Genomic DNA, 13,745 nt, shown 5'->3' with positions numbered 1-13,745 from the left:
GGATGCCAAAGCCTGTGGAATGCACCGCATGATGAAGGTGACGGGGATTGGGAGGATGGTACATGACAGAGAAAGGGGGAACTGTTGGCTGGAAAGTGTGCAGACAGTGGAATGTGTTGCAAGGATTGCTCCGATCTGCGTTAGTTCAGAAAACCTGATGGTGGAGGGAAGGAATCATGTGGCTCTGGTTGTGAAGCAGCCATTGAAATCAAGGATGTTGCGCTCATCTGGATGTTGTGCCACTGGGTGGTCAACTTCATTCTTGGCCACAGTTTGGTGGCAGCCGATCATTCTGATGAGGCCTGTGACAGGACTGGAGCAGGAAGTCACGGTTGGATGGACTCGGCAGGTCTTGCATCTGGGTCTTGCACGAGATATGATCACTGTGACAAGGAGATGGGAGTGGCATAGGGATGGGCCAGGTTTTTGTGAAGGTTAGGTGGGTGATGGAATACCAATTTAGGGGAGTGGGGAGGATCTTGGTTAGCATTTCCCTCATTTCTGGGGATGATGATAGATACTTACTTGGGTGAAGACAACTAGCAGCACTGGTTGTTGATACAATAGGGGTAGTGCTAGTAGTTGACACTATACTTGTTGCAGCTGTTGTGACAATTGTTGTTGTTGCTGTTGTTGTTGTCATTGTTGTTGTCGTCGTAGAACTTTCAGGGTTTATTAATACCATCTCACTTGAGTCACTGGCAGCACAGCAATTGTCTGTAATGAGATGCAAAGATGAGCAAAGTATGCATGGTGTTTAATGATTGAAAAACAATCACTGTGCCACTCAAATACTTTCCTTTTGAGGAAGAGCTCAGACATTTTAAGGATACAGAGTACTTTTCTGGTTCAATATCATATAAAAATCAACACCTATTACTTTCAGGCACTGTTTATAATGTATATGTTTTACAAAGTTTTTGTTGATATCAGGTAATGCAGCACACTTACTAAACAAATTAAAAGTATTTTGAATATTTTTGGGCCTGCTTATGGTTATTAAAAAAATTATAAAGAAATTGATGCAATTTTTTTTCCAAAATGCTTCCTCAAATTGAGGTACCATTTAATCCAATGTTACACATTTGAAGGAGACCAAATGTTTACCAGATATGCATGACATGATGGCTGAGGTACTATACCTATTTAATTATACCTATTATGTATATTACAAGGATTAAAAAATATCACATCTTACATTTTAATTTTTATAATGTTTTTCCTAGTAAAAATGTTATTTTTTCTATAATTCAGCCGATTCTGCAATAAAGCTTAGATTTACTACTTAAGTATGGACTACTGCAAGCTACAGAAAAAAATCAGAACAATGCTTTATAACTTTAGGAAATATTTGTTCCTGAATTCTGAAAATACAACTTGCGCAAAATTGCGAATGAATATATGAGTCCAATTAAACAGTGCCTCAAAACATTCCTGAAGCATAGTCTTCATCCTGCAGTATTTCTTCGTCTTCAAGTTTCCTCTTGGCATTCCTTTTAGCACTTCTAGCTTCTTTCGTAACTTGAAGAGTTAATCTTTCAGCTCCATGCACCTGTTGTCTGTCACATGCAAGCGATTGATCTTCCATATTAGAGCCACATTTTATGCCTGAATTTCTCAGGACTTCCAACCTTCCTATCACTCCATCACTGAAACATATCACTGCATCTAGTACACCAACTTTTAATGTATATAGTCCTACAAAAGCATTCTTGGGTAATCTTTCCCATATGCAACGATTGAAACTTTCATTTGTATTCTGAGTGCCCCCATGAAGACATTTTCCAAGCAAAACAGGGTCACTCAGGTCTCTAAAAATTGGTTTTATTTCATTCATAACAGGCTCAGGAAGAGAATGCTTATGAAGGTATATTTGACCACTTTCTTTCGCTTATTGGGAACCACACCAAGAATCTGCTCCTTTAGGGCAAAGTCCGTGAACAGGGTGGTCATCTGTGGATAACTTGTGAAAGTAGGGGGCCCACAGAGCTTTTCTCATTGCTGTAACATCATTCAGAGGTGCAGTTTGTCTAATGGCCAGTCCATAACAACTCTGAAGAAGGTCTATTTCAGTTTCTGTCAATCTGCCTCGGCCAGACAGAGATTTTCCATCAGATAGCAACTTTCCTTTCATTTCTCTACGTAGCTTCTTCTGCACATGTCCACAACACTCCAGTTTTGTTACAAAGGTATCAACATAAACATTGAACTTATTAATTTTATTGAAAGCTTTAGAATCCCCATCACCTAGGTACTTCGTATATCTAATGTAGTAAACGGGCACCGACCTCTGAAATATTTTTAGAGCTCCATACCTCCACTGTAACCATCATAATTCTTAGAACACTGATGTTCAATATGTCCTTCAGTGTTCCCATGGCAGGTGTGGCAGTACTTAGATAAGCACTCAACATCGACAACTTTCCCATTCTCCAGAGAAGTAGCACTTTCAAGACAATTCAAGGAATGATGTCCTCGACGTTGCCATGACCCATCAAGTGCAACATCAATGTCCCTGGTTCCACTAATATTTGCAATTTCTTCTACTGCTCATTTCATTTACACACAACCGTCAAGGCACCTAAAAGTATTTTTATGTACTTGCTGAACCTACTGGGAGGAGGAGGAAGGTCCATCAAACCACGAAATGTTTGAGCAGCCTTTTTTCCTTTTCCTATTGCACCCATTGCACACACTAACTTCAAATTCACATAGTATGAATTATGCACAATGTTCGAAGTCATTTTGGAGGTAGACTTATTGTAAGATCTACACAGAACAACTAATTTTGACACTAAATCCTTCCTGTTACTTGGTTGTTCAGTTATTGCCAGACAGCCTACACCATCACATTGTTTACATTTTGCCACTTCCTTTATCAAAGAACATAAGATGCTCACAACAACAACAAGTGCACTTACAAACAGCGTCATTGTTAACACAAAAATTTTAATCACCAGGAGCCGTACCATGTGGGAGTTTCTTCCCTGAAGATCGGATACATAGGTTACTCTCAACAGTGTGGCTTGCTTTGTTTGTTAACTGGTTACCACAGAATTTCCTTTTATTGAATTTCCTGATGTGTGACATAGTTCATATTTACTGCACACTAAAGGATCTGTGCTTCCACAAATATAAGTAGCACTTGGGCAAAAAACATTCAGTAACATGTGAACAAACTGCTTCAGCGAAACAAAGGTAAATACTAGCAAAGATAATCATTTACAGACACTAGAAACCTGCACTGTTACCAACATGATACATTGTATATACGTATAATTGCTGGAAACAGAAAGTTCACAGTTCTTTTAGAAATAATACTGGTTTCTGCAACAGAAATTAAGGGGATGTGGCACCATATATGACCATAACTTTAAAATTTGGTATATAAAGGTCATTTTTCATTTAAAACCCTATAATGTATATATATCAATGTAATCAGGAAAGACTATAAAATTACATAAAGTCATAAAAAAATTTCAATTTTTCCACCATTTATAAGTACCCTGTATACTTAAAGCTTACATTTCCACTTGCTGATCACAGGGCATCATTTTCCTACAGAGCAGATGCTACTCAATACTAAAGTTATCTACATGCTAAAAAATGAAATAAAGGGGGAGGAAAAAATTAGCTTGTTTCCCTATGCAGCTTAATCATAGCAGTGATCCTGTCATGAAATGTGTCCAAACAAGAAGATTTTTTTTAATTATCTCAATAGAGCAAATGGTTAACGAGATTTCTTGACTGCCACACAAAGATATAAACTAATTAATGATTGCACATGTTACATCTTATTACAGCATTAATATCTTTCTCCAGTCCATTACAACTTTAAAAACACACATTCCAATGTTTAATAATGACCCAAACAATAGAAAATACAGGATGGAATGTAACAATATTAGGAAATACTTTGAGTGTGGCTTCAGCTGCCAGAGACTGTAGTGATGCGTGAGTAAGTTGCATTTGTGTGTGTGTGTGTGTGTGTGTGTGTGTGTGTGTGTGTGTGTGTGTGTGTTTCTGTCATCTATTTTTGACAAATGCCGAAAGCATATTTGTGACAGTCTTTTTGTTGTGCTTATCTGCGACTCAGCATCTCCACTATATGATGAGTAATAATGATTCTGAGTTTTTTGATAGACAAACTTCTGTATGCTGACAGACACCCACCAACAATGCAGCAGAAATATGTATCATATGGGCGACTCCACAGTTGGAATAATATTGTGACCGAATCTGAAATTAATTAGACATACAACCTAATCGAAGGATTCATATTTGCACTCACTTTGACAAAGTATGTAATTGCAGAATGTGAAGCTGTCTTACAATGGAATAGCAGGAATTGACGCATGTTAGTTCTGCAATAGAATTGTTTATTTTATAAGCAATAGTGTAAGAACACATTTAATGCTCGAGTGATACAAAGTTTTCTAACTGAACAAATCTTGTAAGAATGTATAAGAGTATCACAGAATAAAATTTTCTGCTAATGATAATAATAATAATTTCCTGCTGCTGGCCAAGTCTGGAACATATGCTTTTCCATCATCTGTCTTCCCACCATCTCACAGCCTTCTTGCATGCAATCTTCCTCACCTTTCAGTCACGTTTCTAGGTCTTTTTCCCTTCCTTTTCATCTCGTGTATGTTTCTAGGTATCCTCTCTTCCATTTGTGTGTTATGTCCATGTCACCTAAGCCTTGATACCGCTACCCTACTAGTAAGCATACCTGCTTCACTAACTGCCTGATCCTCTCACTCTTTAATCTGTCCTCCTTTGTCATTCCAATACAGTTTCTCAAGAATTTCATCTCAATAGCTTGCACTTTGTTTCTCTCTCTTCCTTTCATTAGACAGGTACAAAAAATGAAATCACTTTGCTGCCTCATCCTCCGTACTCTCCAGACTTGGCCTCTGTGGAGTTTTTTTTATTTCCAAAGTTGAAAACCCTAATGAAAGGACACAGATTTGCAACAATACATGAGACGAAAGAAAATTTGTGGATGGCACTTTGCACGATCCAGCATGAGGTGTACCAAGACTGCTTCGGAAGTGGAAACAATGACGGGTGCAGAGTATCAATTGTGGAGGAGAGTATTTCAAAGGAGGCCATGCACAATAAGTACAAGGTATGTCTAGAAAAATTTTGTGGGCAAAGTTCAGAATTTTTTGAACAGGCTTGGTATATAACCTTTTTGTCCTGAGAGATATCCTTGCTCCATATCAGGATTCTAAAACTCTTCGGGAATGTTTCTGGCTGTCTTTTCTGCTCATTTATTTCCTGTCTGTTCTTCAATTTCCTTTAGTAAACTTCCTAGACATTTGAAACTCTCCACTTTCCCAAGTCATTCCTGACCAACTGTTACTCCAGTTATGACTCTCTCCTCCTTTCTGGTTGTGATAATCATTTCAGACTTACTTACACCTAATTTCATCCCACATCACTGTACTATTTATTGTCAAATGGCCAACTACTCTTGCACTTCCTCCTGCTGGTTTCCCCAGACCTTCTGCAAACATCAGTGCTTTCATCTTTCCTTCACCAATTACTTGTGCCCCACTAATCACTTTCTCATCCGTTGCCACAATGAAGAGCAGAGGTGAAAGTGTACTTCCATGCCTCAAGCCATTCTTCAGTTCGAATCAATCAGATTTCACACCTTCCACTTTCATAACTAACACTCCAGCAGAACATTTCTCTGGGAGATATAGTTGCTTTTCTACTGCTCTGTTCCCCAGGGACTTTCATACCTTGTTACAACATACACTATCATAAAGGCCTTTAATGTCCAGGAAGGCCATCAGATCTGTTTCATATTCCTGTAACTGGCTTACATTGAAAATCAGATCTACTATGGACCTCCGTACTTTGAAACCATGTTGTTGTTCTCTTGTCCCCCCTCCAATTTTCGTCCAAATTCGTGTTTCCAAAACTTTCTCAAAGTTCTTTGCACAATGGCTCATGAATGTGATTCCCCAGTAGTTTGTTTTAGCACTCTTTTTCTATAAGTTTTCTTCCCACACTTTTGATCACTCCCCTGCTGCTCCAGAGGAGTGGTATGTATTCTTACTGATGAATGATACTCACGAAGGAAAACCATAAAATAAATTATCGTAGAAGAGAGCACAAAATACTGTATAGATCTGTTATTTTATTTGCGCATGAGGAATCATATAGACCTTAAGTCTTCAAGATGGAATAGTAATCACAGTAACTTCATGTGAGGAAGCACATGCCTCCAGTGAAGCAAAAATAAAAGCTCTGAGCATCACTGGCCTACTTTGGAAATTTTTTTTTATTTATCTGTAATTACATTTAAACATTTGAAAATGCTGATCTATTGGTTAAAAAAAGACAAAATAATATGTTCATACGGTTTTGCAATGGTGCCAAAAATGTATTTCTCACTAAAAGATGTAATTTTTTTCAATGGTAAGCGTCACACAAACACTTAAACATAAATCCTTGTAGTACAATGGACAAAATAACGCAGATGAAGATTTAAACGAAAGAATTGAGATTATAAATTAAATTAAATCCAATGAAATGAGGAACAGAAATAATTAATGCAACAATATGGATGACAGTGTAAGATGACAAAATAAGAAATTAAATCAATATAATACATAAAAATAATTAAAATCAGTTGGAAAAACAGAGCAAATGATAAACTTAATACATTTACAAACTTGACCAAAGATTCAAAATAAAATAATTACATTTTAAACCACTCATTTGAATATACATAATGATCAAAGTCATTTCTATATGGATTTAAAAATAAAAATTATTATATTTCCTGATGGGATCAGAACCAACAATCTTCTGCCTGCCATGAACACATCTTAACCACTACGCTATGCCACTGCTCTGAGTAATTCTATCAATTTTTAGTCTCTAGAGCATTAGATGAACTTCCGAAACTTTTTTTTTTTTTTTTTATTACTTGCAAACAAGGATCCACTTTGATGAATGGCTTGAGGATGTGATAACTGGGATAATAACCTACATGATTGCAGCGATGGTTTCAAAAAGTCAATCCCAACCCTGGGGATTTTTCCTTGTTAGTTTACTTTGGAACCTTTGATAAGTCCCTAAGAAGAAAATCTAACAACAAATTGTTAGTATAATTTATTTTTTACTGAAGTTGATAAGTCATGAGTCTTACAGTCTTGAAACCTTCAGCAGTTTACAAATATGGAGAGTGTATAACTGCCTTGGCTCCACAGGAAGTCTATAATATAGGCCGACCCCATTAACAATTCCACACTGCTGGCCATTGAAACTTCAAGACCAGGAAGGGTAGCACATGCAGAAATTTTACTTGCACATACTATACGAAGTTGTCACCTATAGTAACAACAACAACATCTTTAAATTGGCTGGGCAGGATCATTCCACGTCAAAACAAGCAATAATTCAAGGATTTGTAACCCTTTATCTCAGATTTTCACAAATCTTTGCATATTTGCTTATACGTATAACATATGAACTCCTGCAAAATCTTTTTGGTCTCAGACTACAACTTTATTTTACATCGAATTTTAAATGTAGTGATATCCTGATAACTGAGCTCTGTGAGAATGTCAGTGCAAAATGGTACTTATCTACATAAATGCTCGTTACTCAGGTATTTATGAAGTTTCTGGACTTTGAATTTTTTTTCAGAAGTTAAGTAAGGCATACAGTTAACAGATATCCAATTACTGAAAAATATTAATGTATGCCAATTTTCGATTTCAGAAAAATTGCAAGGTGTGAAAAAATGCTTATATCACATTTCTCCAACCGGCTGGTAATCTGATTTTGTTCTTAAATAATCCCCTAGGTTGTAAGCTTTCTGATAAAATAAAAACTTTAATGGGTAATTGACACATATATCTGAAATCAAAATATGTTTTGCTGTGATGGAAAAGGGTCATTTTAAGTAAATTCATCCACTCACTGTCTCACATGCAAGCATATCAAATTAGCTTATTTAAGTATAACTCATTCTAGGCAGGTAAGTTAACATTAAGGTGAAAATTTATTTCCTTTCATTTGACTAATTCAGTAATCTTTTAAGGCTTATAAAATATATGATTTGGCTTTTTGGCCTCAGTTGCTCTTTGTCTTTCTGTGAGAGAGGTCATACCTGTTTGTAGTGTGGCCCTATCATTTCACTTGTATAAAGTACATTTTAAGTGAATTAGTGCTCAGTTAATTGCAGTAGAAAATGTGAATTCATGTACTGTTGGAAAATTACTAGAAACACCATGTCATTTGACAAGACCTGAGAAAAAATTCTGCAAAAAATAGAAGAGCTGAGTGAAGACCAACAAGATTTGATATTGCTGCAATCCAGTATAAGCTTCCCACAAGATCAAGAAAGTGCTACCACATGTGGACATCACAGATACGAGGAGCATTTGAAAAGTCCATGCAAAAATAGAAACTACTTACGTGTTTGGAGTAAACCTTTCTTATTTTTCAACATAGTCTCCTTTTAGACTTATACACTTTGTCCAATGCTGTTCTAATTTGTTGATCCCTTCCGAATAATAGGAATTGTCCAAGTGTACAAAATAGCTGTTGCAATCACCTCATCGTTTGAATAAAATCGTTGTACCACCAGCCATTTCTTCAAATTGGGGAGCAAATAGTAGTCCGAGGGAGCCAAGTCTGAATAACAGGGGGAAGGTGAAACGAGTTGGAACCCTATTTCCATTAATTGTACAATCACAACTCCTGAGGTGTGTGCTGGTGCATTGTCTTGATGGAAAAGGACTTTTTTGTGGTCCAATTGCCGGCATTTTTCTTGCAGCTCATTTGTCAAACAGTCCAATAACGATGAATAATATGCACCTGTAATAGTTTTACCCATTTCCAGATAGTCGACATAGATTATCCCTTGTGAATCCCAAGACAGTCACCACAACCATTCTGGCCGAAGGAGTGGTCTCCGCCTTTTTTTTTGTGCAGGTTCTCCCTTGGTAACCCATTGTTTAGATTGTTGTTTGGTCTCAGGAGTATAGTAATGTATCCATGTTTCATCCACAGTGAAGAAAAGACCCTTAAAGTCCTGTGGATTCTTCCTGAACAGCTATAAACCATCCCTGCAACACTTCACACAATTCCATTTTTGGTCAAGCGCGAGTAATCGCGGAACCCATCTTGTGGATAGCTTTCTCACGTCCAAATGTTTATGCAAAATATAATGCACCTGTTCGTTCGAAAATCCCACAGCACTGGCAATGTTCAGCTTCACTTGTGCCTATATGGCCACTCAAAAAACTTTGAAATCACTTATAAACTGTTCTAATCAAAGGTGCAGAGTCACCGTAATGTTTATCAAGCATCTCTTTAGTCTTCTGAGGTGTTTTGCCTTTCATAAAGTAATGTTTAATCACCACAAAAAATTATTTTTTGTCCATTAGTTGACAATCACTCAACTTCCTTGATTCACACAAATGCCAAACACAAAGTAATAGACTAATAAGGCTGAAACTTGGTGTGCGTTCTTTGCAAAGATGCCACTAACTAAATATGACCTCGATACGCACCGGTGGAATTTGCATCGACTTTTCAAATGCCCCTTGTACAATTACTTAAAAGGCTTTGAAAGTCATCACAGAACTTCTTGTGATCCTTTCAAAAAACACAAACAGCTAAAAAAAACTTTGAGGTCAGTTTGCTTGTCTTTGTCTAAAACACTAAGTGCTAAAAGAATCTATGTGAAAGCAGGCCAAAAACTGTGAGCAACATGTCATACCATTTGTGAACAGAAAACTAACATCAGTGATAGAAACGAAAGTGATGCAGATGACTCATAGGTGACATTTCATGAATCAGTACTAAAAAATTGAGGATGCAAACAACACTTTACATGATTTGGGGTGCTCTCCCTTAAAACTTCACTCCATTCCTAATCGCAGCAAAGCCTCATAGGGCAAAAAGAAGCTAGGAAAAGTGGAGCACATTTTGGAAAGAAAAGTGTGCCAGGCATTAAGACTGCAATATTGTATATTCTGACTGTAAAGAAGAAAAATTTGATGATGAAATTTTTAAGAAAGTCAAGATTTAAATGCCACGATATTGTTAATAAAAGAGTGGCTTGTGTAAGAGTACCTGAAAGTATTCAAATTTTAACTTTAGCTACACTCTCTTGGTCAAAGGAAAACATGTCAGAATTCAATTTTAGTGAGTATGTGGCTTGACAAGCAAGGGAACTGAAAACAGAAATAGGTATTTTATCAATTCCTAAACCAAAATGGGGAAGTTATTGCTCATGAAGTGGTAAAGACTGTCACTGATTTCTAGCAAAATGATGAATACATGTGAATGTTACCAGGAGCAAAAGACAAAGTTAGCATTCAGAAGAATGTTTATATGCAAAAGAGACTCATACTTTACAAACGAAGAGAACTGTACACTTGTTTTAAATTGGAGAATCCAATTAAGACCACTTAAGACCGAAGTGGTGTATTTTAGCTGGTGCTGCCGGCACTCATTCATTGTGTGTGTGTGTGTGTGTGTGTGTGTGTGTGTGTGTGTGTGTGTACATACGAAGAACTTATAAAATTTCTTGTATGTGACTATGAAAATGACGATGGCATGCTTAATTACAGTGATAATAGTCCCAGTGATGACAAAGTATCAGAATTATTAAAACTTTGCTGAAAACTACAGTTTTGTAATTCAGAATGAAATTCAGAGTTACCACTGGACAAGAAGCAGCTATACAATCCATCCCGTGTGTGTTTATGTGGTAAATGAAGAAAGTAAATTGGTAACAGTGAACCACTGCTTTAAAAGTGATGATATGGAACAGGATGTAGTATTTCTAAATGCTGTCCAGAAAAAGGAATGATTAAGTGGCTGACAGAGCATTATCCACAAGTGAAGAAAGTGCATTATTTCACTGATGGGTGTGCTGCTCCATATAAGAATAGAAAAAGCTTTACAAATTTGAGTGAGCACAAAAACGTTTTTTCTATTAATGCTAAGAATTCCTTTTTTGCTACTAGCCACAACAAATCTGTGTGCGATAGTTTGGGACGAACTACAAAACGTATTTTGAGAAGAGCTAGTCTTGAACTAGTGGATGATGCACAAATAACAACGATAACAACTGTATCTGGTGTTTACAATTTCTGTAAAAGCTAATACTGACAATGTCCCCCCCCCCCCCCCCCCCCACTTCTTATAGAAAGTCAATGTAGATTTCCTACACAAGAACCACGAGATAAGATTTCCAACAATCCGCACAATACCTGGTACCAGGAATTTTCACCATTACGAACCACTTTCCAGTGATTCTTTAGAGTTCTTCTGAAAAGCCTTCCTTGATTTTTTTCATTTAATGAAAATGCCCCACATTGGGCAAGCACTCATCCTCAACAAAATTCTTTTGTAGCAGCTGTATATGATGACAGATGGTACCTCGCCTGTGTCAAAAATGAAGGAGACACTCAACTACTTTTTCTCCACCCACCTGGACCAGCAGTGTCATTCTTTTGGCCTGAGAAGGAAGACTTGTTTTGTGCCTTTGGAAAACATTTTATGCACTGTTGGTGTACCTAAATCAACATCACTACACAGAATGTATTAGTTTAATGAAAACGATATGCAGTTAACAGAATATAATTTGTCACAGTGGATTAAAAACAGAGATGCTCTTAAGAAGTCTCACTGATAGCTTCAGGGATCTTCACTGCTGAAAATGTACATTTTAAATTAACTTTAGCATGGCTAGAATAATTATTGTTTAAAGATGCTAATTTGACACACTAAATAAAGTTAACCTGTGTAAAGAAAATGTTTCAATTAAATTTATACCTTTTGACTCTAGTTTCATGAGGCAGCCTTACTATAGATTGTCAGTTTACATAATCTGATTTGAATGATCTTCTGAACAATGATGTGATACATGTTAAATGAACATCCAATATCTATCAAAATTCAGGGTGCTTCTTCTTTTTCCTTTTTTTTAAAAAATAATATGAGTTTTGATAAAAATAAGTCTTGTATCAGCTGTCAGAAAGTGTTTTATATATTTAAAAATCATTAACAAGTTTGCTAGCAAGGCCATCCTCCGCAGCGAGCACAGAAATATTTGTTTTGTAAACAAAACCGCTGTTTCCTGTTGCAACTTAATTTATTTTTCCCAGATGCACTTCGTGTTTTATCTTGCTCTAAGGCATCTCCAGTGGGATCTATAACACTACAGTTTTGTTATTTTTAGATTATCAAACAGTTCATGTTGTGTTTCTTTATGTACATAAGTAATTACTTACAGTTTGCTGTGATCTGCATTTTCTCATCTGGTATTTATTTGGAAATAAAGTGGTAGTTCGAGCTCCAGGCCAGAAATAAAGTGGTAGTGTGAGCTCCAGACCAGATGAGAGGAAATGCAGATCACAGAAAACTGTAAGTAATTACTTATTTACATAAAGAAATGGGACGTGAACTGTTTGATAATCTAAAAATAACAAAACTGTATGTTCCAGATCGCACAGAAAATGCCTTAGAGCAAGAAAAAGGTGAAATGCATCTGGTAAAAATAAATTAACTTGCAACAAGAAAAGGTTTTATTTACAAAGCAAATATTAAAAATCAGTGTCTGGGCCATAACAGCTTGAGTTGATTTTCTATATTCCCGTAAGTCAAGAATAGTTACTATTTTTTTTTTTTTTTTTTTTTTTTTTTTTTTTTTTTTTTTTTTTTTTGCAATAAAGATACATCCCTTCTGCAATGTCTGGGGGAATATGACAGAGATGTGTTGAAAATGAGATATTTTCTGTTATTATTATTATTATTATTATTATCATCTTTGTCTGAAGTAATGCAATCCAAATGAGAAACATTCTGTAAGAGGTCCGAGCAGATGTAATTTTATGTAAGAGGTCCGAGCAGATGTAATTTCGATGTATTGCTCATGCGCTGCCTGCGATATGCAAGGTATAAGAGAATCGCTGACCAGAGAACAGTGTTGACTGCAGTACGAACTGTGTATCTGTAGCAGTAAGTTGTTGCTAGTCTGCTCTAGTCTGCAGTCTGCTCTGCTCTGGTCTGGTGTACCGTGTTGGCTGGGCCGGTCGCGGTGCAGCGATGCCGGAGCCTGAGTATTATTGTATAAGGTAAAAAGCAGCCTCATGCATATGTAGTAATGTCATCTCAAGTCCCATGTAAATGTTTTTAAAATCTCGTAATAATAATCTTTCTCATAAAAAGTAACTATTAACAACCATTCATTTCAATTTAAAGAATTTACTAATTTCTCTCATCCATGATCACCCCTATTGTTGCAAAAGAAAAATCAGTTGCTTCCTTTCATAAATGACAAATCTATCGGCCAGCATTGCACAGGGCTGTGCCAGAAAACATTATTTTAAGAGCAGTTATATATGCGTTATCCGGCGACTTCATTGAGGTAACAATTTTTCTCTTTTTTTTTTTTTTAAATTCAGAATGATCTTTCAGGGCCATGACGCAGCACTGCTGACGTCCAAAATTTACCAGGTTAAATTCACAGTCAATTATTGAAAAGTCATAAGTGTGTGACAATTTAATTGAGAGGTTAGTTACATTGTATTATCACCAGGTCACTGAATTTATTTTTTCTGTTTTGAGATTACATTAAATGTGAATGAATTTTGTGCGGAGGTTAAATGGGAACGTATTTTGTTGGGAGGTTACGGTAAAAATTTTTGTGGGAAATTAGAATCATATTCATATTATTTATTAATAAAATTTTTACA

The 13,745-nt window shown here is 36.4% G+C and overlaps 1 protein-coding gene across 3 annotated transcripts in view; it reads right to left on the bottom strand.

Annotated features, from left to right (window-relative positions):
- Positions 1 to 13,745, bottom strand: part of LOC126187330 (uncharacterized) — a 155,017-nt gene that overhangs the window by 16,977 nt on the left and 124,295 nt on the right. For all 3 annotated transcript variants that reach the window (XM_049928349.1, XM_049928350.1, XM_049928351.1), the window contains exon 11: positions 526 to 717. In XM_049928349.1, the coding sequence (XP_049784306.1) occupies positions 526 to 717 (192 nt within the window). The remainder of the gene's footprint in view (positions 1 to 525; positions 718 to 13,745) is intronic.

This window comes from Schistocerca cancellata, chromosome 5 (assembly GCF_023864275.1).
Source record: "Schistocerca cancellata isolate TAMUIC-IGC-003103 chromosome 5, iqSchCanc2.1, whole genome shotgun sequence".
NCBI classification, from domain to species: domain Eukaryota; kingdom Metazoa; phylum Arthropoda; class Insecta; order Orthoptera; family Acrididae; genus Schistocerca; species Schistocerca cancellata.
The sequence above is the reverse complement of the archived record's forward strand: the minus strand, read 5'-3'. Positions and strand labels throughout refer to the sequence as shown.